General features: G+C 44.7%; 1 protein-coding gene across 4 annotated transcripts in view; it reads left to right on the top strand.

Moving 5' to 3' along the window:
- Positions 1-201: 201 nt before the first annotated feature.
- Positions 202-26623, top strand: part of TLE1 (TLE family member 1, transcriptional corepressor) — a 91391-nt gene continuing 64969 nt past the window's right edge. For 2 of the 4 annotated variants that reach the window (XM_042963723.1, XM_042963720.1), the window contains exons 1-4: positions 203-1582; positions 2381-2481; positions 3929-3992; positions 4104-4148. In XM_042963723.1, coding sequence (XP_042819657.1) covers positions 1559-1582; positions 2381-2481; positions 3929-3992; positions 4104-4148 — 234 coding nt within the window. In that variant the 5' untranslated portion in view covers positions 203-1558. Of the gene's footprint in view, positions 1583-2380; positions 2482-3928; positions 3993-4103; positions 4149-26623 lie in introns of all 4 variants that reach the window. The other 2 variants (XM_042963722.1, XM_042963721.1) reach the window with 2 other exon arrangements.

The raw sequence follows: 26623 nt of genomic DNA, 5'->3' as shown, positions 1-26623 counted from the left end.
ATGGAAGCAAACGGGGTAGGAGAGGAGGGGGAGGACGGTCCGTCCGGTGCTCTCCTGCCATAGGCTCCGGGGACGCGTCGCGTCAGCACCCCACGTTGGGCGCGACGCGCGCGATTGGCTGGCGACGCTTCCCTGCTTCCCCCCCCCAACTCCCCCCGTCACCGCCGGGCCCACGTCCCCGCCGGCTCTGCGCTCCCGCCCCCCGCCCGCGCGGGGCTGGGCGGGGCCGGCGCTGGTTAGCTCCGGAGTGTGAAACCGCGTGTTAATGTAACCGGCGCGAGAGGCGCGGGCGGCGGCGGCGGGAGCGGCGGCTGCAGAACAGCAGCAGCGGCGGGTACCCTGTGCCCCGCGTCCCTGAGGCGGCCGACTGCGCCACCCCCACTCTCTCACGGCCGGGCGGGACCCGCGCCACCATCCCGGACCTCCGCCGGCCGGTGGCGACCTAACCCCCGCCGCGACTACTCCCGACCCGCCCGCGGAGTTTGCCCGCCGGGTAGGGAGGCCGAGCTTCGGAGCGCACTCCTGCTTTTTTCCCCCATCATCTCGTGGATGTCGCCCCCCGGGTCGTGAGAGAACTTTGCAGCGGGCTGGAGCGCCCTTTGCGGAGCAGCAGACGAAGGGAAGGAAGGAAAGAGGGCCGAGGAAGGGGCTCGGAGGAAGAGTCCAGAGCGGCCGGGCCGGCCGTGCGGGGCGAGTGCGCGCGGGGCGCGGCGCCCTGATGCGCCCCGGGATCGAGGAGCAGCGGGCGGCTGCGGGACTACCCTCCGTGGAGTAGCCCCGCCGGGCCAGGAGGGTTTGTGCAACCGGGGAGAACACCGAGTGTTGGTCGCACGGGGCGTGCCGAGCCGCCTCCCGGCGCGCCCTCCGCACTTTCCCCGCCTCATCGTCATCCCGCGCTCCTCCGCCCGGGCTGAGGCTTCGGAGCGCCGGGCGCGGAGCCTCTGCCGCTCCCCGGAGCCCGCGAGCGCCCGGCTGAAGGCGCTGCCCGGACCCGCAGCGGTCGGTCCTTAACGTCGCCAGGTTTGTTTGTGTGGTGTTAGCCGGGGGCGCCGGGCCACCTGCACCTCACCCGCGGTCGGCGCCGCGGGGAAAACCCGGAGAGGAGGCGGACCGGGGGAAGAGCGAAGAAAAGCAGTCCGCTTGGATTTGTTTGCCCCGGAAGAGTGCCGCGCACGCGGATCGCCGAGAGGAGCGCGGCCAGAATCACCGCGCCCTCACCTCCCCGCCGGGGCGGCCGAGGCCCGCGGGTTGGATCGCAGCCCCCGCGCCCTTTTCTTGGGGGCCGGCGTCACCGCGCAGGTTCTTGGTGCAGCCGGGCCTGGGGCGCCCCGAAATGTGGCCCTGAGCGAGGGAACCCGCAGCGGCGGGAGCAGGAGCAGCCGGGCGCCAAGTGACCGGTGCGCCCCGCCGAGCGCGCCTGCGTGCGTGGCCAGCGCGCTCCCCGCGCTCCTCGTTTCTGCCTGGCTTCTCGGCTAAATTTTCCTCGGCAGGATTAAAGTTGGAAATTGAGCGGAGAATCGAGTTGTCCGGAAACAGAGCTGCGGCCGCCGCCAGAGCGATGTTCCCGCAGAGCCGGCACCCGGTGAGGCGCGGCAGGGTGCTGGTTGGAGGGTCTGGGCTGTGGGATAGGGGGTGGGGTAGGGATGGGCGCTTTTCCCGAGCTGGAGACGGGTCTCTGTTACATTTCTGGAGGACTCCCTAGCCTCTAGGGGTGCAAGGCTGATTAGGTCCCCTCTTGGGCTGGGGAATCAGCTGAAACTCTCAATTTCCCCCCTTTACTATGGACCCCCTCGAAGTTGATGTCTAGACAGGGCGGGTGGGGGCGCCCGGGGAGGCTGGGGTTTCTTTTTCGAAGCGACATCGCCCCCCCCCCCGCCTCCCTGTGGCGGGTAGGGCGCCCCCACCCCTTTGTTTCTCGTCTCGCCTATTTACATGTCAATGCAGCCCCCGTTCCGGCGCTCCTGGAGATGGCCCCGGCGATTCTGGGAACGGGGAGCGTTAGGGAGTTGTTTTTCTACTCTGATCCTTGGGGTCATTATTGCTCCCTTGGGGGAGGGGGCGGTGTCCTCGATGACAATCTGGCCGGGTGTTCCCCGGCCGCCCGGGAGCCTCTGTCGTTCCAGCCGGGCGACTTGGGCGCACGTAATCGCGACCCGCCCTGAAGCCTGGAAGAAGCTCTGAATCTCTTTGGAGGCTCGAGCACCGGCGAAGGACCACTTCCTGCCTCTGTAAAGTGCGGAGCAAACTCGAGTTCGGGGCTCCGTTTCTTGTCATTTCTAACTATTTTTTATGTCCCACCCACTTCTCCGTTCTCTGACTTACTGTTTTATCTATCTGCCCCCACCCCCGTCCCTCGGTTCCCCTCACTGGTGGCCCCCAGACGCCGCACCAGGCTGCAGGCCAGCCCTTCAAGTTCACTATCCCGGAGTCCCTGGACCGGATTAAAGAGGAATTCCAGTTTCTGCAGGCCCAGTATCACAGGTGCGTGTCCGGCCGCGCTGGGCGAGCAGTAGCCCGGGGGCAGCCCGGTGCCCCTCCTCGCCCTGCCTGGTGGCGGTGGCGGCTGTACTTAGTACTTGCGTCCAGGCGGTGGCGTGTGGAGTCGCAGTTAAGACCTGTCATTCAAGTTACCCCCTTTCCAGGTTCTTCCCGGGCCGCCTCTTCTCTAGTCTCCTCCTCCTACCATTGTTTCCCTTTTGCCCGTTTGCTGCTGTTCCAGGGAGTCTTTTCGAGTATTTAGGAGTTGCATGAGAACCGTCAATATTTGCACTTCGTTTATTTATTTTGCAACAAGCTGAGCTGAAACCTTGGTTCAATCGATGCCCCAGCCCTGGAGTGCAGGTTTAGGGAGGCAGAGCCAATGTTGAAATCGCTCTGCTATACTAAAGGATTGGTTTGTCTGAGGCAAAGTCCATCATGGAAGGCTAGATGCTGGTAGCTGTGCCCATCATTGGTGGTGAAGATGGGGGTGGATATGTGTAGGGTAAAGCTTCCCTGCTTTGGCGTCATTCTTCCTTGGTTTGGGTAGAACAAGGGATTCCAGTCTCATTTATATACATTTCAGGTTAGTCTCTTCACCTGATGAGACCTACTTCAAGAGGTTCATAAATGAAAAATGATTTAAAACACCTGTCCATAGTGAATTTTCCAGAAATGTTATTTTCTTTCCTTGTTTCTATGAAGTCTTAGCTGATTAGCGCTAAGAGATAACTGTAATGACAGTTTTTATTTTTGTCCTGCTTGAGAAAAAGCACACAGACACTTGGGTGTGAATTTTCTTCTTTTGTCAGAGGCTTTCTGATTATTGACCTTTTGTCTGCTTCAAGATAATTATCTCTGGAACTTGAGGCATACCTGCCCACTAGTGTTTACCAAGCAAGGAGGACTTCAAAGCACTTTATTGCAGCAGCTACTTAACATATTTTGGCAGGGATTTAAAAACCAAAGGTTTTAAAACGGACCAACAATTGTAGAAGTAACTTTATAAGTACCGTTTTCAAACCTAGAGACTATTTGAGTTGGCAAAGGTAGTACAGTCTATGTCTGAGGCTGAGAATTGTGCAAAGGCCAGATTTTGGTGGAGTCCAAAGGAGCAAACTGGTGTGGGGAAGTAGGAAGGAACAGATGACCAGGAGGAGGAATTGGTCTTCTGGGAAGATCAGAGGTTTTTTTTTGACAGATTCTTCATTCTTGGCATCTGACCAGGTATACACTAAGAAGGAAAATAATAGCTGAATGGATACCCTATACTGTTCACCTTATCCCTTTTCCCTATTAAATGCAAGGACAAAGCTTTTGGATGTTTACCTAGATAGTTTATGGCTTTTCCACATTGGTCTGTGTTTTTACTTGAAGTGCAAATATGTGAGGCAGATGTTAAAACAAGTGACATAATGTTTACATTAAGTTGCATGTTTTGTTTTCGTAGCCTTAAATTGGAATGTGAGAAACTGGCAAGTGAAAAGACAGAAATGCAGAGGCACTATGTGATGGTAGGTATCAAAGATTGTCCTTTTTTCCTTTTTATGTAATATTAGCAAATATGTGTTCTTAACGTTATAAAACATGAGTTAACGAAATGCTTGATTTTTTTCTTTTTGCAGTATTATGAAATGTCTTATGGATTAAACATAGAAATGCATAAACAGGTAAGCTTTAGTTAAATCAAGTTGAAATGAGAAATTAGTGACGATTCTATAAAACTGGCTTTATCCTCAATAGTGGGAGGATTTGTATGCTGGTTTTCTGCCTTGGTTTCCCTTCCTGTGAATTGGTGACAGTGTTTTGCAGCAAGGGTTGCTTCTTGACAATTACAGAATCTTTAAATGACTAGATAAGAGGTGCTTTGAAAATGTGAACCAACCTGTTTACAAACTGATAGAAATTGAGTCTTGAGTTGACTTTTCCACCTGGATAGATTTATTCTTCTCTTGAAAGATCTGGGTATCCTGTAGCATTCTGGAATTCAGAATAGCTAATGTTTTTTTGCTAGTTTGGGAAGCAGTGTGGTCTTTTGGGGGAAAGAAGGATATTTGGGAGTTCCCTAATCAGGTTAAAAAATGTATGACTAACTATGGGGTTCTCTTTTATGCTTTGGGGTTGCATAAAATGACACTCAAGGTTAGTGGCTTATTAGCAGACATCTTTTTGAAAAATTTCTCAATTGATGCGGATTTGGAGGTGAAAAAGCATTCTTTTATGGCCACAGCATATGTTGGGAGTTGCTTCAGTCCTAGTGGTTTTAAAAGCATGAAAAGATTAGTGACTGGAAAGCTCTAGCTATGACTATGAGTTTGCAAGTTCCCATAAAATTCACACTTATGGCTACTATAATGGTGTATAAAAAGAGTATTGAGCTGGAACAAGGCACTAAGGACCTCATAAGAGAAGAAAAGCTAAATGATTGCTCAGCCCAAAGGACCCTCGATTGAGTAGTCATTGTCTGCCAAAGAAAGCATTAATGGCAGGGTGTAAGTATTCTGGAGATATGCTGACATTCACTTTTTCATCAAGACGCTGGTACAATAAGTCTTTTAGAAATCGATTGCCTCTTAAAAAATTATCATCAGATGAAGTTGCACAGTTGGACACATTTCAAAGTGCAACAATACAATTCTTACTTGATGTATATGTGCTATTTCATCTCAAACCCTTGTTTCATTAAATTAAAGAGCATGGCTGACCGGCTGGGGCACAGTGGAGAAATTGATTAGTTCAGCCTTCAGATCTTCCTTATAGTCAAAGACTTTCATTAAGCAAGTGTGTTTCAGAGTTGAATTCTGCTTTTGTAACTCCGCACTCTTTGATTTTTAATTCATCATAGATTTCATAATGTTAAGTTACCGTCTTGTACAGTAGATCTGTTCTCAGATATGTTTTTGGAAAGAGATAGTTAAGTTCAAGGCCTTTCATTAATAATATAATTGGGCCTTTAAAATGCTGATTTTATTCTGATTTGCAAAGTTGGTAGCCTAGATTATGTTGGGCTTGTGCCTTTGTTTTTTGTGTGTTTCAGTGGCTAATGTCTGATTGAGGCAGTTGTAACTTGTTGATAGTAATTGGGCAAGAAGTTGTATGGTCATTTAAATGAATTATGCAAATAAACTGGGTGAAGAGTTGTAACCTGCCACTTTTTTTGTAAGTTACCCTAAAGGCACATATTTTGCTAACAAATATCGTAGAAGGGTAAGAGGAGACTGAGTTTTTTCTTAAACTCATGAACTCAAAGAATTTAATAACTTCACCAACTCCTTTACAAGGAAGCACCACCTCCATATGATGTTGTATGCTGGTGCAGGATTTATTGGGGAGGTAAAGGAGGTGTATAATTCTTCTGGGTTCCTGTAGGTTACATGACCTCTTCGTTATCAAGTAGGAAAAAGGAAGAAGGGGTGAAGAGGGTCAGGAGCCCCATGGTGTGAAAATAGGTTTCTAATGAGTTTCTATACTCTATTGGGCATTTGTGGGTGTATATCGTCCATCCATGAGCCAGTATGCATTAATAATATGCTGTGTGTAATTGGCTCAGTAATTTGAAAAATGTGAAAAGCTGAGAGATGCCATGTTCTTCATGGTAGGGTATTAAGTCCCCTGAAATTTAGTTTATACTGTAAATGCTGACAGACCCTTAACTAGAGTGGTGTGCAAAGCAGTGCTATAATTCAGTTTAAAGTGGCCTTACATTTGAAAAACATCCTTCTGAATGTCACACATTAATAATAAGTTCTGAGGAGGCATTTGGTGCAGCTAGTAATCATAATTCTTATTAAAACTGGTGACGTCTGGCCCCCAGGGTGTAGCCAGGCTCAAATTGATGCTTTTTGCCGCCTGATCACCAGCATGGCCTAAGTGCTCATTATATTGTAGAGAGAGCCTTTGGAGCTCTCATTAGATTTGACAGGAATTCTCTCTGGGGGGAAACTGGGCATTAGCGAGACTCCTGACAGGCTGGAATTAGTCCTGCTTTATGGCTTATAACCAAATGCTAGCAAGGCATCATCAAGGGACACAAAAAATTGTCATTTCTGACAACATCTTTGTTACTGGAAAAAAAAAAAAAAAACAACACAGCGATGGGGAAACTTTCCGTGGAGAGAGCTTTAATGTTGTTAAGATTTGTCTGCACTGTGACTACCGCTCTCTCTCCCCACCTTTCAGCGGGTTTGTCGACAGAGTGAGTTGTAGAGATTTCAGTGTCAGATCTCACCACCGACTTTTCCGTCTGGAAGTTTTAAAGTGGAAGTGCGTCCAAATCGAGAATGGTATAATTGTGGTTTCCTTACTTGGTTTTGTGCCCATGGTCCATGTTTATGTTGTGTCAACACTTCCTGATAAGCCTTCCCCTTACTTTCTCTGTTCCCATTTGTGGCTGGTTACTGAAAAGTCAGCGGACTAGGGATGGTAATGGGTACTTAAATTTGTTATTGTAGCGCTAAGACAGTTTTTTGGGGTTTTTTTGTTTTGAGTCTTTTATAGATCTCTGCCTGTGCTTCCTTCTCTCTCCAGGTAGATCATAAATTTTAGGTATATCTCTACAGGAGAGGTGGAGACATCTCATGAAAAATTGAGGCAATTTGATACCACCGAAGTGTTAGGGTGCGTTAGAAAATAGCAGGTTAATGTGAATCTAGTTGTGTTGAGGGCTGTGGCTAGTGTGTTTGGCAGTGTGATCTTTAAAGTTTTGTTTTCTGTCATGTGGTGTGTGGTATTACCTCATTTGATAGTTTTGGAACAAGATTCACTGTAAATACATAAGCCTTATTTATTCTACTTGTGTATCTTTTCAGCCTGCTGATGAAGCCATGCCATAAGTTGTCTTTAGTGGTGTGAATTTATATAGCACTTAACAGTTTTGAAAAGTGATTAGCCCCATCCTGTGATGAGGTATTTTGGGTAGGTGTTTTGATCTGCCTGCAGCTCTGGGCCTGTGTTCAGAGTGTGGGATTTGTCAAGCCCAAGTTTCTGTTGAAGCTGGATTTGGGTCACCTCGTCCCTAGAATTTAGGGCTTCATTCCTTTACCCACCCCGCTGCCATTGGAGGATGAGGCTAGTGATGAAATCACCTTTAGGCCTGTGTGGTGGCCCAGTCTGCCTGGCTGCGTGTCTCTCCTGTTCTCTCGCCCTTTGTGCTGACAGCTTCATGATACACAATCACATCGGGCCTCGGTGCATGTTCTAGGAGTTCGTGAAAATCAGCAGTACTGACTGGTCTGTGGAGGTCACAGCCATGGGTCGGTAGAAAGTTGTAGCCAACCGAGCAATACTGTCTGCAGGTTAAAATATGTCTAAGAACAAAAGAAAATTTGAAACTGTTGTCGGGACTCCTGGTTGAGGCCGAGCTCACAGCCAGCGAGTGTGATCAGTCACTTTGTCTCTCTGTGCCTCTCTTCTTCTGAAGAGCGGGCAGAGTAGGCACTCGGGGCTCTCCAGGGCGGCCAAGAATTTAAAAATAAATGAAAGGACTCGCTCTGGAAGGAAAGAGGTATTCTGCAGTGCTGGTTGTGGGGTGGGGAAGGAGAGGAGAAAGAGAAAAAAACAGATGAGAGCCTAACCAAGCTCCATGTGATGTTGCAGCCAGCGTGGTGTCTCAGACCACGTAAATTTCGGAGTGACAGTGCTTCCACCGTTTTGATATGTGCTTTAAAGTTTCCCTTAAAAAATAAATTGTTCTCTGGTAGTGTTTTAAAAGTGCTTAGGTGGCCCTGTTAAGGGTTCACCTGTGGGTTAATCCCTTAGATGTGACTTACTATTTGTCTGCAAGTCTTACCTTTCTTCCTGCTTTTTAACCATGTGTGTTTTCTGTCTACTGTTCTCACTTTGAGATTTTTTTTTTCTAAGTCCACGTCTCAGAATGGGAAAAGACTAGCTGGAGTACTTGCACTCAGAGTTAAGCTCCACCAGGTGTTAGTAACCTTGTGATACAGCAGCTGTCATCAAGACTGAAGTGGTCCCCAACTTTACTTCACTAGCCAGGCCTGCCCTTGATAAGCATCAGTTAAAACAGAGAAAGTTCCCTGTGTATTTAGAACCCACATTTTGAGGCACAAGGTTAGCCTTTGTTTTTTTATTGGCGATCAGGGCGATTCCTCCCTACTTTCTGTCACCCTGCCCGACCCCTTCAACAATCAACTAGTTCACGGTTTCTCTCCAGAGCCTGGACTAGGGTGAGGTGAGGTATGCACTTGCCTTGGGCACAGAATTTAAGGGAGGGTTCACAAAACATAGTCCTTAAGATAAAAATATTTTTAAAATTCAAAATTAATGCCAAAAAACTATGAGGAACCAGGGGTGCCTGGGTGCTTCAATGGTTAAGTGTCTGACTCGATTTCAGTTCAGGTCATGATCTCACGGAGCCCCGTGTCAGTCTCGGTGCTGGGCCTGTAGCCTGCTTGATTCTCCCTCTCTCTCCCTCGGCCCCTACCCCTGCAAAACAACAACCCAGAAACAAACTCTGTGAGGAACAAAATATGTGATCTTTATTTAGGATGGCCCTTGGTGTAAAATACAGTTCATTTAGGGGACTTTGATTAGTGACTGGGTGAGTCATTGACTAGTTGCCTGGGCCTCAGTTTCCCTTTCTGTAAATGAGGTTAGACTGGGCAGGTTCTCAAGTATGGCTTCTCTTAGGAGAGGAGAGTCATCCCTCCAGACCTCACCTGCAACCAGTGTTTGAAACCCAGTGCTTGGGTTGTGTATCCATTGAGAAGAGTCTTTGGCCAGAGGGCTTAAGACGTTCCTCTTCTGTGTTTATTAAGAAACACAGAAAGAATCTGTTCCTTTAGCAAATATTTAAGTAAATCATCTTATGTGGTAGTTAAACTAATGATATATTCAGTTTTGGGCTCATGGAACCATTTTAGTTTTCCATAGATTTTGAGTCTTTGCTCTTCTGTTATTAAATATTTGTGGTCTTCAGGAGTGGATTAAATTGGACGAAACTAAGAAACTGACTGGGCTTCTCATAGGCTTGGATTGGCTGGATTGTCCCTACCACCCCCATCCCTGTTGCTTACTGTTACTTCAGATTTTGAAAATTGAGATTTTTTTTAGAACTCTAGTACCTTTAATGCTGAATATTTGGTATAATGATTTTTAATTAAGTTTTAGGCAGTTGTTTCAGAGGGTGGCTAATAACTGACAAGAGTAGGCATTTATAGATAGAAAACAGTCCTCACCAATGGGATTGGTGAGTTTTGCAATATGAAACATGCCATAGTATTGTTCTATGACTGTAGTTGGGTGTTTTGAGTTAGAGTGCATGCCCGAGTGTGTGTGTGTGTGTGTGTGTGTGTGTGTGTGTGTGTGTGTGTAGGTGTGGGCACTCATGTGGGAGTTCTTTTCTAATTTTTTTCTGAGACGTAGCTTGATCTGAAAAATGAAAAAAATTTACACTGAAATGTTTAACATAAATTAAGATATTCATTTGTTGTTATTCACTTGGCTTAACAAAAAAACAGTTTCTAAAATTGTTTGCAAAATGATGATGTTCACAGAATCGTTTAGTTTATAGACCACCCACTTGCCATGCGTTTTATGAAACCAAGAAATGTTGACACAGTGTTATCATACAACCTGTGAATTTGCACAAACCTGTATTTTCATCATTTCACATTTCAATTTTTTTAAGTTTATTTTGAGAGAGAGAGAGTGAGCATCAAGCGTGAGTAGGCGAGGGGCAGAGAGAGAGAGAGAGAGAGGGGGGGGGGGAGAGGGGGAGAGAGAGAGAATCCCAAGCAGGCTCTGTGCTGTGAGTGTGGAGCCCGACGCCGGGCTCCATGTCACAAACTGTGAGATCATGACCTGAGCCGAAATTAAGTGTTCAACGTTTAACCGACTAGGCCACCTAGGCGCCCCTCACGTTTCAGTTTTTAATCATTACTGAGTTTAATTCTGTTTGCCTGCTTTGAAGCAACATGAAAGCAACTCAGAGCACAATGTTTATAACCTTCCCCCACGCGTTCTCGCACAAGGTATAACAAACAAATCTTGGCTTTTCTGGAAGTATTATTTGCTGCTTAGATGTTCTTTGACCACAAAACGTTAGCCAAGAAAGGGTAGGGTGAAGGTCATTTTGGATATAAGGAAAAGACTGGGAGGAAAAAACAAACGGAGACTTCCATCCATTGAATTTATTTTTTCATCTGCCAAATAGAGAAAACTGTGAAGTGTGGTGTGTGTATACCACCGTACATGTGGGAGAGGTAGAGTTGTGTGTACAGCTATTTCCTGTGTACTGGTAGATATTCATTAGATTTTCATTATTCACTTGATGAAGTGGAATCAGTTTTTGAGAATGTAAGTATGTTTGAGTTTTGCACGTTCAAATCATATGATTTGTATAGCTGCCGAAATACATGCAGTACTGTATTGGGTTTGGTATTAGTGCTGTTATTGGTCTAACTGGATTATTAGCCAGTGGTATTTTGTGCAACATGTCAGTAAAACGCTTGAAAATGTATCACCAGACTTATACTTACAGATTTATAAGTTATAAATATATTGCGTACTAATATATTGTATACATTTGTAATAAGTGGAAATTTTAAGCCAAGGGGTTAAAATACAAGTTCTCATCACATCCTCCATGCCCCCTATTGGCATGTCCTGGGCGGCCTCTGGCATATGTGCACTCTACTTTAGAGACCACCAGCTTACATCCAGACGCTCATGACTCCAGCCCTGGTATTGGGGCATCTTTAACGTAGTGAAGGCAAAACCCCTTTAGGGTCTCTGGGTATGTTGTTATGTCTGTTCTTTCTGATTTTGACTTCTTACTCCAGTAATGGCCTCTTTGCCTGTCACTCACACAGCTTCGTGTGTCTGCCCTGATCACTGTCCTTGGTAGTCTTACCAGGTCAGCTTTGTCCTCCTCTTAACAAGTCCTTTATTCCAGCCAGTGGGTCTCCTCTTCGTGCCTGAAAAAGTGTTGTGTGTTGTTGTGTTTTCTTTATAAAAAGTCCAGGCCTTTTTGTGAAGCTTCACATGGCCTTTCTCAATATCCTTCAAGGTCCAGTTCAAATAACAACACTCATGTGTACTTCAAGGCCTTCCACGACAGCTCCAACAGTGGCCTGTCACACCACTGATTTTTGCTCCAAGTTCTGTAATCATGTTTTTTTCATGTGTGTCTTTTGTTACTCCCAAGGAGGCTGCGGACTGCTTGAAGCTTGCATTCAAGACTTCCCTCCGTACCCTTGCCAGTGGGTTGGACTGAGGGGGCACTTGTTTTGTAGTGTTTAATGTGCTTCCTATGGAGGGTGCTACTTGTAAGCATTGCGGATCCTGAGCCTGTATGAAAATCAGGTAGAAGTTGCTTGGCAAAAAAATCCCACACATTTAAAAAAAATTTCTTTAATGTTTATTTATTTATTTATTTATTTTTAATGTTTATTTACTTTTGAGGGAAAGACAGAGCATGAGCAGGGGAGAGGCAGAGAGAGAGGGAGACAATCTGAAACAGGCTCTAGGCTCTGAACTGTGAGCACAGAGCCTGACGCGGGGCTTGAACCCATGAACTATGAGTTCATGACCTGAGCCCAAGTCGGATGCTTAGCCAACTAAGCCACCCAGATGCCCCTAATGTTTATTTATTTTTCAGATTACACACACACACACACACACACACACACACACACACACGAGCTGGGGAGGGGCAGAGAGGGAAACAGAATCTGAAATCTGAAGCAGGCTCCAGGCTCTGAGCTATCAGCACAGAGCCTGACACAGGGCTCTAACCCATGAGCCATGAGATCATGACCTGAGCCAAAGTCGGACACTCAATTGACTAAGCCACCCAGGCGCCCCCCCAATTTTTAAAAAAATTTTTAAATGTTTATTTATTTTTGAGAGAGAGAGAAAAAAAACATCCCACATGTTTTTATACACAACATAGCTTTTCCACAACAACTTTGGCCGTTTGTGGACATCTTACAATCCTTCAGTAAATCTGTGGAATCCAGATTGAAAACTTGAGCCAAGAGTACGAGTCTGGGTCCTAATGCTGAAATTCAGAATGAAATCTCTTTGAGGCACCTGGGTGGTTCAGTTGGTTAAGCATCCAACTTCGGCTCCGGTCCTGATCTCATAGTCTGTGGGTTTGAGCCCCACGTTGGGGTCTGTGCTGACAGCTCAGAGCCTAGAGTCTGCTTTGGATTCTGTGTCTTCCTCTCCCTGTCCCAGCTCTGCCTGCACTCTCTCTCTCATAAATAAACATAAAAAAAAAAAAAAATGAAGTCTGTTTGATATCACTAGATGTTTTACAGGACTTTAGTTCTCACAGAACCACTTTTGCTCAGTTGTTTTTCTTTTGGAAAAGTGATTTATGGTCAGAATATCCAGAGGCTTTTTAAAAAAATTTTTTTTAATGTTTATTTATTTTTGAGAGAGAGAGAGAGAGAGAGAGACAGAGCACAAGTGGGGGAGGGGCAGAGAGGGAGACACAGAATCTGAAGTAGCCTCCAGGCTCCAGGCTGAACTGTCAGCACAAAGCCCGATGCAGGGCTTGAACTCACAAACTGCATGATCATGACCTATTTGAAGTCAGACACTCAACCCACTGAGCTACTCAGGCGCACATCCAGAGGCTTTGTAGTGGGGAGTTTCATTATAGTGATATATTTGGGTTTGTACTGAAGAAAAGACCGCGAAAACAGAAGTAGTGTGTGGCCAAGGCCTGGGTTTCTGTGTGAACTGAGTGTGTGTGTGCATCTCTGTCCCTGAAGCCCCTGTGTGTCTCTTCAGGATGACCACAGCCCCTAAATAGAGTTGTGGATTAGTTGCTTGTAATGCATTAAGTATAAAGGCATTTAACTTGCCTTAGTTGCCAGATTTAATAATAATGATCATACCCCTTGATGATTTACTTTTGGCCGCTGCATGGTTCCTTCACCCCACCAAACATTTTATTGAGAATTTCCTTTTTTTTTTTTTTCATGTTTATTTTTGAGAGAGAGAAAGCGAGTGTGCACACAAGTGGGGGAGGGGTAGAGACAGAGGGGTCATGATCCAAAGCGGGTTCTGCGCAGACAGCAGAGAGCCTGATGCAGGGCTCAAACTCATGAAGTTAGATGCTTAACTGAATGAATCATCCAGGTACCCCTGGAGAATTTCAAATATACAGAAAAGAAGAAGGAAATACAGAGTGAACACCCATGCTATCCCCACTTGTATGATGCCAGGAGTCTATAAATTAACATTTTGTGTTATTTGCCTGTTGCATACCTTACAAAGAGCTTTTGCTCCCCTCTCCCCAATAGATAAGCAAATAACTCTGGAAAACTTGGAAGGATTTGTTGGAGGGCCAGGCATTTCTTTAGCTACCTACCCTGTTTTAGACTGGTAGATGAAGAAGGGCTTTTCTCCAGGTACATTTTAAGATTTCCATCTCAACAGGTGTTTACAGCATTTTATAGTACTTTCTCCTGGACTCACCCTTTGTGTTTTGGCCTGGTTGTATTAGGGGGATCCACCATTATATGGTGTTAGGGTGCTTTCTTTTTCAGCTGTCACCTGGAAGCAGAGATTTGCACTTAACAGAAAAGCCAGACTCCCTTTCTCCCCAAGCCTTCCTACTTTTTAGTCTTTTGTAATGTACCTTTAAGGTGCCATCAGCATGTTTGCAGTGGGGAATAGTTTGAGCGTCCTTAGGTAGGAAACCAGGAAATAATTGTGCTAAAGGACTCTGATTTTGAACTTTGTATGACTGGAAACTGTCCTATTAGAGAGTTTAAGTTGGTCTCAGAGGCCATGGGTGGTGCAGGGATAAGAAGTGCCAAAAAACAAACCTCTTTGAGGACCCCAGCGTGAGGAGGAGGCTCTCCAAGGCTGGGCCCTCCAGGAGCACAGTCTTTGTCTCTCATAGGCACCTACTTGATGCCTTGAGCAAACAGCCGGTCAGAGCCTCTTACAAGTAAGGTGACCAGCCAGTGTATTGACACGCACAGACACAATAGAAAACTGCATTAGGAGGCAAGCCGTTGGGATTTGCAGTAAATATATTACAGAACACAAGTGACTTGCCGATACTGCTTGTTTAGCAGTTTGCAAGGGCAATGGCAGTATGGATTTTTGAATTAGAAGGGAAGGGCTGTTCTTTCTCTGTGCGGGAACATCTAGTTGATGGCTGGGGAGAAAATTGATTTAGAGCACAAAATGCAGCCGCCTTTATTTGTGCCATTTGAAAGGCTTCTATGGATTAGTGAGTGAAAATAAAAAGGTTGAATTCAGTTTAGGAAAGGAGGTCTTAACATTGATCTGCATCTTGGTCTGGAATGGAGAGAAGGAAGGTTGGGCCACCGGGATGGAGGAAGGGTATCCAGTGTCCAAGCAGCCTGCAGCTACAGGTGCCCACTCGGTTCCCAGTTGTCTTTTTCAGCGCTTTGGATTTCAAAAGTCAGCATCTCGGGCTGATTGTTGTAGAGTAAGCTGATTTGGGACATCAGAGTGAGCAGTCATGGCTCCCATCCATTGAGTGCCCATGTACCCTAGGAGCTGTGTATAAGTCCTCCCAGCCTCCTTTTGTGTGGTTATTATTCCTGCTTACAAAAGAGAAGGAAGGCTAGTGGGGTGGGGGATGGCAACAGTGCCTACTCCATGTAGGTTAGTTGTCGGGAGTGAGTTTCTCACATGGGAGCAATTACATTGGTGCCTGACTTGGACACTTTGAGGGAAGAACACCTGTTCTTGAAATTGATTAAATATATTATTGGTCGCTTTGAAACTATACCCTGTTGTTGGAATTCTAGGCCATGCTCCCATCTTGTTTTTCCAAAGCCCAACAGCTTCCTTCCTCCCTACATCTGAATCATTCACTTCTCATTATTTCCCTCAATTACAAAGGTTTTTATTTGTTTCCTTCTAAGATCAGAAGAATTTATCTTTAGGCTCAAAAGGAAATGTTTTTGTTTTGTTTTGTTTTGTTTTGTTTTAAGTCACCCATTGGTAACCTCTGTTGTCTAAGGAATCTAGAGGAATTAAAATGCCTTATTTAGGCTAAGCAGCAAAATGTCTCCTTGCAAGGCAACGGTCTTAAGTATTTAATACAGCTACCATTGAGAATAGAGTTATGTGGAGTTTTTTTCATTTAAGGGGATGGAGAAGAAACAGAGAGGATTTGGTTCATTTTGTGGAAGTGAGTTTTGGGGGAAAAAAAAGGATGAGAGCTTCATTTTTTAAAAATTTTTTTAATGTAGTGTGAAAGTTCATCTCTTAATTGGAAGAGAGATTTTGTCATCCTGAAAAAAAAAAAGGGAGGTCAGGATTACCAGGTTCAGTTGTTGCTCGGTTTGAGAAGGAAAAAGTCACCAGCCTTGGTGAGGTATACATACAGACCAGTGTCCTTTCAGCTTGAGTAGACACTTGTCTTATTTTCTCCACGTACTCCTTGGGCTTGGGATTTTTGTGGACTGTCACCTTCATAGCTGCTGCTTATGTGCTGGTATTTGGGGAAGCAGGAAAAAGAAAAACACATGAGGGGAAATCAGGGCCATTGGGATTAGACACAGTGGAAGATTAGGCTGTTGGCTCTTACTGCCAGGCACGATGCAGTAGAAACTGGACGTCATCATAAGTGTCTGGGATAGAGGAGGGCACTGCTCAAATTGTGTTCCAGTTGTGCCATTACCTGCTCTCACACTTAATTCAAGGCTCGGCCACCTGCTGACATCTGTGTCCTGAGAAGCCCCATGTTGCTATCTCTGTGTTGAGCTTGAGAGAAGCAGTCCTGAAGTCCTGAATATCTGCAGGGGAAGCACGAGGTTCTCCACAACCCATTCAGCCTGCCAGTTGGCCTGGGTTCTGGAGCCTTTTCCATTTGTGAGCCGCTGGCTCTTTTACAGTGCTCGGGCCACGAGCTCCTGCCTGCAGAGCCAGTCTCCTTGCACAGCTACCCAGAAGATTGGAATTGGACCGCTGAAATGTGTCCAGCTTCTGTAGTTTTTAGCTGACCAAAGGCCAGAAGCATACCACTAACTCAAGAGGGGAATTGTTGACTTTTGAATCTCCTAAGAAATCTGTATTCCATAATAGACTTGCCCAAGATGCTGTAATATTTGTACATTAACTGAAGTACAGAAAGGTGTCACTTTTGACTACATGTTTGGCTTTCTCTAAGGGTACAGAGATTTTTGAGCTAGTTGTTGAATTCTGTATTCATTCTTATTCTTGACTAATGCATCAAATATGGCTTACCCACCTAAAGAGCCCAGACAGATCAATGTCAGTGCACTGATAGAATCTTGCGTAGCTATTGTTTGGTTATTATTTTATCACAAGGTCAGATACCTCCAAAAAGCTGTGATTTTTATTTTTATTTTTTCTGATTAGCTTGTGGAATTACTCTTGTCAGTTTCCTTCCAAGTACTGAAATTGCTCAGGGTTTGTGTGGAATGAATCCCAATTGTTGCTTCTCAAATTAAAACAGTATAAAAGAGAAGGAGCTTTTGAGTAGACTTTGCACTGTGAGAATATTGGTATTGACACCATTTATAATTTGGAGTATAGTTTGAAGACCAGATTCTACTGTTTGTCGCATACTGGTTAATATGGCTGTAAAGAGGAGATGAATGTGGCTACTTTTCCAAGTCTATTACTCAGGAGGACTGTAAATTTGATTGGCTGTTACAATTCTAGCAGAATCATTCGATTTGAGAGCAATAGAAAGATAAGATATCCAATTACCCAAATGATTTGCAGGGTTAGCCAACGTTGTCATGGAGACACGAGTTGGAACAAATTAAATTTTAAGCAATAAAATAATCTTAAAGCCCGTCTGGGAACAAGAAAATTTGGCAGTGGCACTTACCTGAATTGAATCTTAGCTTGACACGATGTTGTTTGACATTGATATACTGTGGGGGCCTAAACTTATATATGGTGCAACATTACCTTAAAAAAGGAGCTCCGCCAAACCAGTGAAGCGGGGAGGGGGTGGGAGGGGTGGGTATTAGTATAAAGTCAGGATATTAATGTTTATTCCATGGCCTAAATGATAATTAGGGTCTGCGTTCCCAGAAATATTTTGTATTTAAGGATTGAAATGCCTTAATAATGATTAAGCAGCATTAATTGGACACTTGGAAAAAGAAAGATTTATTTCATAGCAGCCTGCAGTTTCTGGAACTACTGCTGTTCCCTCTTTGTGTGTGTGTGCTCGCAGATGTAATAGAAATCGTGTGGATGTCTTTTGGTGGGGGTGGAGGTGTAAGTATGCATATATTTGCATGTACAAACAAGGAGATTTTGGCACATGCCCCTGCACTGCAGAGGATTCTCCGTATTCGTTAAAATTTCTACTTTGCAGTGCCGTGTGCAGACTGGAAAATTGCGTTCCAAACTTTAGCCGATGGCCTAAAACCTGAGTAAGCGTCGGTCTGGGGCTTAGGAGGTTATTTCCCCTCATTAATGTATTGTTTAACTGGTTCCTGGCTTGTGCTGCGGATTTGGAAACAGCCGAGTGGCCCAGAAGGAGGGAGGGGGAGGGCCTTTTATCCACATGTCTATTAGACAGATGGAGATGAAAATTGGTCTGAGGTCAGGCCATTTGCAGTGTTCTCTCAGCCTTCGATTTTCCTCTCATCCTCACCACAGATCATCTCAAATGATTCAGTAATGACCAAAAGTGCAACATTGACCTTTATTCCCTGGTGGATTACTGTTTCACAGTCCAAATGGCAGGAAGTCTATTCTGTTCTTCCAGAAGGAGCTCAGCATTATTGAGGCAGCCCAGCCTGGTGGGAACCAGTGTAACAGAATACAGGGTTCAGTTTGGTTTCTGCTGCTCTGGGAAACAAGAATTGACATGTCCCAAACCCACATAATGAATGAAAGGGTATCTGGGATGCTTTCTAAAAACACACATAAGCATATAAATTGATTTGTCCATTTGTAAAAGAACTGGTGAGTTACAGGAGTAGTGACTTCTGGTGGCCTGTGGCTTATAACTTGTTTTCACATTCATGGCCCTGATTGTTCCCCCTTCTAGGTAATGCTTCCTCAGTATAGCTTAGACAACACAGTGACATCATAACGCTGGTTCATTTTCAAATTACAAGTTGGCGTGACAACTCAGTATAAGGGGACTCCGGGTTTTTCTTTGACATGCTTTTAATTATACATATTTTTGGTCAATCCATGTAACCCTGAATAAAATATCTCTCACGCAGCACCCCTACCCCCAAAGTGGCTTGATTGTTGTTTTGAAGAGTTGGTAATTTTTTTGTTGCTTAGATTTTTCCACAGATTGCATTGTGATGCTATGGTCAGGGTTGTTTTTTTGTTTTTTGGTTTTTTTTTTTAGTAATTTAATTTTATATTTAAAATGATATTCCTGTTTGCCTCCACTTGCATTGCTGAGTAAATACTCTGTGAATCTTTAATACACTAGTGAAGTCTGTCATCTAGAATCCTTGTACTTACCCTCTTCTAAATATTTAAAAACTTTTGCAAAAGGAGTATGCGTTGAAAATTTTCACCAGCATCCCACATTTCATTTTAATCATGATCTAAGATGCTTTTCAAGAAAATAATTTGTTTCTTGACTGTTGATTTCACTGTGCACGGTTCTTTTTCTACCTCAGTGGCTCCCAGCCTGTGATGGCTCCCCCTGCCTCCCATACTTGCTGCATTCTGGAGCTTTGTGGGCTTCTTCGATTGTGGATTGGAAAGAGAATCCCAGGTTCCAACTGGGAAAGGCCAGGAACCTTGTCTTCCTTCCCAAAGGACCACCTTTCCAGTAGCTCAGCCTGTGAGGAATAAAGCCCAGAGGTGGGACTTCCCAGTTGAGACTGAATTTGGGGCTCTGAAGGCTTTGCCTGGGTGCTCACCATCACAAACCTGTATCTAACTTGTGGCCATTCTGCTGCCATGCCACATGGCACTGATGGGCTAGGCCTCCCGGTAGGGTAGCTGCTTTCTTTCCCTAAGAAGTTGCTTTGGAAGAAGAATAGCAGCCGTCATGCATGTGTGTGGGTCATTCATCTGCAGCATGCTTTTTAAAGTTTGGGAATCCCTGGCTCATGGTCACCCCGGGCTGGAATTTCCTTTCCCACTATCTGGATTGGCTAAAGATTCCAACCTGTTTAGGGAAATACTCAGTGCCCAACTATTTATTCAGTGATCTCCAAACAAGATGTGGGAAACGAGGCAATGGTTAATGGTAAAGCTAATAATGATGGCTAGGGCTTTATACAGTTAATGTGCACTGGTTGTTTGCTTTGTCGTGACGGAAGACGTGGAGATGGTGATTGTAGACGGTTGGAAGTCAGTACCAACCAAAGACAGGTTACACAGTTCTAAAAGGTAGGTGTTACTACATTCTTTTGGGAGGAAAATAATGTTAACAATTTTTGAAAAAGAACAGCCTCCTAAACCCCATTTTCAGAGGTAACTGGATTTTTGCATATTCCTGTGCAGTCTTTGTCTTTACATAGGCATGTTTTATTTTCGTAATTGTAATTTTAGCCTTCGTGCCAGGATGATGTAGTCTGCTTTTCCTCCCACTAACCCTGCTATTGTATGATATTATCTAATTTCTCATGAGTTCCCTAATGACTAAGACCCGTGAAGAGGGTGAAAGGTGTGGGCTTGCTCTGGGTGTGTTCCAGGAGAGGCTTGTTCTCTTTCCAGAGCGAGAACAATAGGTGGTGACTTCATGGTCGTGTTCTGTGATTCACCCCACGGAATGTATCTTGAAAACCTTCTGTGGCATAGCAGTGCATTTTCCTTTAAGGGCCACCAAAAGCTGTCTTTTTCCATCACGGGACAAGTCCGTACTATTTCATGTGAGCAGCACTTGCTGAACTCCGTAACAAGGGTTTCTGAATAATGGAAATGTGCTGTTTGAGCCCTGAAACAGCTGCGATGCTTTTGTCAAGGATGCATCTTTACCAAAATGACAAATTAAAGCCCAAATGCTCTGCTTGGCAACAGTTGGGTCAAAACATTTAAGTCATTAATTAGAAGGAACTGAAGGGGGAAAATTTTTACACAAATACACAGTGTTGCAGACTCAACTTCATCTTGGAAAATGCAACTGAATTCTTACAAAAAAAAAAAAAATGAGGGCAGCCCTCAAGTGGGGCCTGCCAGGCTTGTCATTTGCAAATAAATCAAAAGACCATCATTGCAGGACAGAGAACCAATGAATAGAGTTGCTTTGTCATTCTTTGATGGGCCCCACACTCAAGCCTGCTATTAAAAATGAATGCATTCAAGAGGCTCTGCATTAAGAACATAAACAATTAAGGGCACTTGAGTTGCTCTGCTGAGAGCTTTCTCCGGAGATGCAGGCCCCTACAATCTGCCTCACGAGGAGCCAGAGAATGGGAGCAATTAGTGTTGCTATCTCAGCCCCAGCAGCCTTCAGCAGGGGTTTTTTTCCCCCTCCCCTTCCTTTTAACCCCTCCTTGTTTTCAGAGGAGCCGGGAGTGTGAAAGATGGGGAGGGGGGAGGATGGAGTATGCGCCCAGTTGGAAAGGGCTCAGGTTTAGAACACGGTAGGAGCTGCCAAATGAGGGGGAGGTAGGACATAAAAGTTATTATCTGCCAGTAATTGGTGACTTCTGTTCTGATTAATTGAGCCACTAAAGGGTTTCTGTCATCTGGTACTCTTTGTTTTGTTTTAATCATAGGGTTTAAGCAGGGGCGAGACTACATTGCCAGGGATGGAATCATTTAAATGAATATTGTTTGAGGTTTCCCACAGTAGGCAAATGTGCTCCTACATACCCCCCCCCCCCCCCGGTTGTGTTCCTGTCTTGCTCTAATTTGGTAAAATTGAGTGGAGAAGGGCTCCGTGGCTTGTGGCAAGGCCTTGGGGGAAAGATGGGCCTGACCTCCCTACCTGCTTGTTTCTGACCCCAGACAGGTTTTGCTAACCTTTCAGCCCCTTCTCTCTGGGAACCTGTACAGATTGACAGGTGTGAGAGGGTCGGCCCTGTTTGTGCACTAAGCAGTTGTCGCTGCAGCCACTGTCCTGGTGGACCATGTTTTCAGCGTGGGTTCCTGGTCTAATAGCTGCAGATCATCTGGGAACTTGTTAGGAATGCAGATGCTTGGGCTGCAGACCTCTGGACTCAGTCTGGGGGCGGGGGGGGGGGGCGCCCAGTCATCTGTGTTTTAACAAGGCTTTCATGTGATCTCACTGCACCCTTAAGTTTGAAAACCACTGACAACCTCGTTAAACCATTAAAACCTCAAAGAGACACCAGACCCTTTCCATTTGGATTTCCCCAAAATGTGGTTAGTCATTTATCTACGTATTTATATTTTAAACAGAAAGCTACTCTGATTCATTAGAATATAAGATAAAATTATCTTTCCATTAGCATACCTGTGAAGCAAGGTGCCATCATGCTGGGATGGCATGTGGAGGTCTGCTAAATAGCCGACCTTCTGAAGAAGGTCTCCAGGCAAGGAGCCTTTCTCCTCCTGTAAAGGACAGGGCAGAGTATTGAAAGATTGTTTACAGTGTTTTGCATATATCATTTTAGGTACGCAGTTTTTATTCAAACATCTTGAATTTTTCTTAGGTATATCAGATGTCATCTTTAGGATTATAGAAATGTATTCGTGGATGTGTTTTTGTGGAGTTTGCTTTATGGTGGAGCTAGATTGTCTGATGTTAGGGCTGATGCACTGATTCTCTCTGCCTGTGAAGGGGAGGATGAAAATGCAGAGTGGGGCGGCTACTCTTTATTTGCAATTTATTAACGGAGGTCCCTTATGAAATTCCTGCTCTGCCTTGCAGAGCACTTCTGCCGTATCAGTGACAGACTGGGGCCACTTGTTGTGGTACCATTGTTGGCTGAGGAATAACACGCTCTTGGCTTTGAGCTGCTGTGGTCCTGTTTGGCTGTATTGCTTAGCAAACAAGGCTGAGTTCATCAGCTTTGTTTCCGGTTTTGAGTGTGTCCCTATTTCCCACTTCTACTTCTTAGAGAAAGGACTAGGCAGAGAAAGTGGTTTCTAATCTTGCTTTATGATCCTGGGCCAATCATTTCCTTTAGACATTGGTTTTTCCATGTGTGATAAGAGGGTTGTAAGAGGCTGGGCACACCCCAAGGGTTTCAGGGTTTAAGTCAGTGCCACTTGTCAGTCACAGGAGTAGTGAGTGGGTCTGACCGTTCTTTTCTCCCTTCCCCATGTAATCATACACTTAAACAGTAAATCAAGGGTGGTGTTCCCAAGGCCACTGGAGGGGGAAAAAAAGTTACAGATAACCCTGCCACCCCAGCATAATTACTGTTTTTATTTTGGGTATCAAATTACAGTGCTTGGCCACATGCGTATTTTTTTTTTTTTTTTTTTTTGAATAGGCAGCCTAACACCACATCTTTGTTCTTCCCCTCTTGCTTCACCTAGTAAATGTGTTGGCCATTTAAGCATCATTATCCATAAAAATGACTTTAATGGTTGCTAGCCATGCCTTTGGGTTGATGTAGTATATTTAAACATTCTCCTAGTGTTAGACAACTGATATATCAGGAGGGCAAATGTTAAGTTTTTCAAAAACTCTGCAGATGGTTGTGATGTGTTGAACTGCTCTTATATCTTTACCTGGCTTTTTCTCTTCTGCTTTGAAGCGAGTGCCGCAGTGAACAGCTTCATGCATGGAATGCTTTTCATCTGAACTATTTCCTTAGGATAAATTCTTAGCTGTGGGAAGCTTTACCAAAGGGTTTGAATAATTTCATGCTCTTGAAACACATTGCCGAGTTCTTTCCAAGACGACTATACCAATTTACTCTGTCATCAGTAATGTTTGATTGTTCTGGCTTCCCAGAGGACTCATCATTGTTGGGTTTTATTAATTCTTTTTTTTTTAATAAACTAACTTAACTGGTGCAGAATGACCCACCTTGGTTGTCAGTGAGATTGAACTGTTTTTTGTGGGTTTTTTTTTTTCTGTATTTCATGTTGTCAATTCACAGACTCAGAAACTTCCAGTCATAAGGGATTTAGAGATTATTTCTTTTTTTGTATGCTTTGTTTTCATGTTCTTGCCCGTTTATCTGTTGCCAGACACTTCTTACCAACACTTTACTGTGTTTTTCTCTTGGCTTCCCGCTTGGTTCAAGGAAACCAAAAGATCAGTTTGCCAGCCCTCAGCACAAGCAGCATTTTTTATGATCCTTCAATTTGCAATTTAATGGTGGTGGAGTTTCCCCTCCCTAAGCAGACTTTGGGCAAGGTGCCATTCATTGGATTGCTTGGAGACCCATGGACAATTATTCTTAAGCAGTCTTCGCCCTGTTTTGTGCTTCAGACAACACTCATTCTGTATTACTCTGTGTAGTGGAGAAATGGGCAGACGTTGGGGAGTGGACTCTTCAGGCTAGTAAGTAGATGGAAGGTATAAGGAGTATGAAAAACTGGAGAGCCGAGCTCTTCGGAATCATAAGATCCTACAACTTTTAAGTTCAGATGCCCGGAAGAACATGTGTTCAGTTCAAAAGCCCTGCAAAGATACACCAGGGTTTGGTTCATAGCTGGCCTTGGAAGTATTTGACCATATTTAACTCAGTCAAAAAATACATGTACGTGGATCTTCTCCTTGCTTAGATATGATTTCTTCATGTGAACGAAGCCTTATTCAAACACTGTTCAGACACATCTTATCTGGTTGCATCTTGGTCATTGAGTTTAGGGTGTATGAAGATTCCATTTTAGTTTTAGTGAAACATCCTTTCAAAGTGTGTTGAATGTATACCGTGTGGTCAGTGTTGGTGGGGCAGGTATGGTGAGGAGCTGTGTCCCTGTTCAGTGGATGTCTTGTTCTCATGCTTCCCATCTTGCACGGAGAAGACTTTAATGCCAGAAAAGCTGGTAGGAAACTGTACAGAAGCTTCATGTAAATGTGATTTTAAACATAGAGGCTTGGGGCGCCTGGGTGGCTCAATCGATTAAGCTTCCACCTTTCCGCTCAGGTCGTGATTTCATGGCTTGTGAGTTCGAGCCCTGCATCAGGCTCTGCTGACAGCTCAGAGCCTGGGGCCTGCTCCAGGGTCTGTGTTTCCCCTGTCTCTCTGGCCCTCCGCCACTCATGCTCTGTCTCTCAAAAATGAATAAATGTTAAAAAAAAATTAAAAAATAAATTGACATAGAGGCTTAGTTTGGTAAATGACAGTAAATGCTGTGGAAGATCTTGAAGGGCCTAGACAAGTGTTTTTGGTGTTATGGGGCAGCTTCTGACTGGATTTGAGACAGGCCTTCAAGAGTTGGGGTAAGAGTGTAACACTTTGTCTTTTTTTTTCCTTCAAGTTTGTTTATTTTGAGAGAGACAGAGAGCAAGTGGGGGAGGGGCAGAAAGACAGAGGCTCTGAAGCGGGTTCTGTGCTGACAGCAGAGAGCCCGATGCAGGGCTTAAACTCATAAACTGTGAGATCGTGATCTGAGCCGAAGTCAGATGCTTAATCAACTGAGCCACCCGGGTGCCCCAAGAGCATAGCACTTTGTAGTAGTGTAGCTATAGTTGACATATTTGCTCACTTGATTCTGATGAAACACTAAAGCAGGTTGGCAGAGACCTGGGGCCCAGCAGTTGAAGTGACTTCCCTGAGGACACCTCCTACTCATTTGCTGAGATGCAAACCCAAGTTTTTGGATTAGGAGAGCCAACCCTGTTATAACCAAATCAGTATGGGGAGTTGGCATTGACAAGGAGAATTGAAGATCTTTCTGGACAGGCAGTTTGGATTCCTGCTTCCTGCTTGCTGCTTCAGTGTGGCAGCTGTTCATGAAGTAAGGCTTGATACTGGAGCCTTTCACCTGCTGGTTAAGCTTCTGGGCACTAAGTTTCCTTGCAAATCTGGTTTGGGGAAAGCTCTTGAACGCTGACTTAATGTTGTTGCCTTATGTGGTGTCAGAAATACAAGCACAGGGAAAGTTTATTTATAAGCGTTATGACTATTAGCAGGGACCGAATATAATCTTCAGCTTTGGGCAGGAGAAGGATTTCTAGGTGGAAAATATGGTTAGCCTTCAGGTTCCCCCCTTCAACGCCCTCCCCCCCCCCCCCGGAGTTGTCCAGCCCTCGGAAGACGTAGAAGGCAGTCTTGAAAGAGTCACAGAACTTTCTCAATCCCTGCTGAAGCAGGGTCACACGTCCAGTTTAACCTGCTTGCAAACTCTGTGGTTAGGAATTAGAAGCACAAGTGGAAAACTGCACCTTGTTAATTTGTGCTAAATGAAAGGTCTTATCAAGAATATCCTTGCATTCAGGCAAGAGGTAATACTGAAGAATTATTGTCAGTTTTTATGCTATCATCCACACTGTTTTATTTAAGGGCTGGGAAGAATGTTTATGAAACCGTCCTGGGGTGGGGGTGGGGGGATATTTTAGAACGCCCAGAGCATACTATCAGGGAAGCAGGTGGCATCCTCGGGAGGGTAGGTACTCTCTTTGTGGAGAACCAGGGCAGCTGGAGGAATGTCAATAAGTCAGAGGTGAGATCTGAATTCAGCTTCATGGCTCAAAATCCAGCTCACGTGTCAGAGGATAGTTTAAGATGAGGGCTTTGAGACCTGGCGGAGGAGGGGACAGCTAGGATAAGAACCTCCTCTGTTTTTCTTATTTCCATTCTTTCTCCAGATCATTTATTGCGAATTCCCGGGGCAGATGGTATGGCTTTTGATGTTTCTTCATTGGTTTGAGCTTTGATCTTTAACCTTCTTCTGTTTTCGTTCTTACCTACTCTCCCCTAATTTATATTGTCTCTGCTTTAATCTGTACTTTTCTCCTTTTGTGTTTAGTAACTTTGATATTATTAAAGGTTCGTGAGTTCATTCCATTCAGAGTCTTAACTGTCCCCTGGCAATTAAGTTTAGTTCTCCCTTAAAGCCATTTTATGTAATAACACATATAATTATTATTACAAATTACATCTTCTTAAACAAAATAAATTCCATTAACAGCCCTAGAAGAAAATTAAGAATGGCTTCTATAATTTTGGGGTGTTCTAACCCTGGCCTGAAAGCCAGGAACACAGGAAAAAATTCTTTATTGTGACCACATAAAAATTTAAAGTTACGGCAAAAAAATCCATAGTAAGCAAGGTTGAAAGACAAGTGGCAAGCTGGAAAAACTATGGGAAAGGGTCAGTATTTGTCATATGGAAAGGAGTATTAC

Source organism: Panthera tigris, chromosome D4, assembly GCF_018350195.1.
Source record: "Panthera tigris isolate Pti1 chromosome D4, P.tigris_Pti1_mat1.1, whole genome shotgun sequence".
NCBI classification, from domain to species: Eukaryota; Metazoa; Chordata; class Mammalia; order Carnivora; family Felidae; genus Panthera; species Panthera tigris.
Note: the sequence above shows the minus strand (reverse complement) of the source record. Positions and strands in the feature narration are given on the sequence as shown.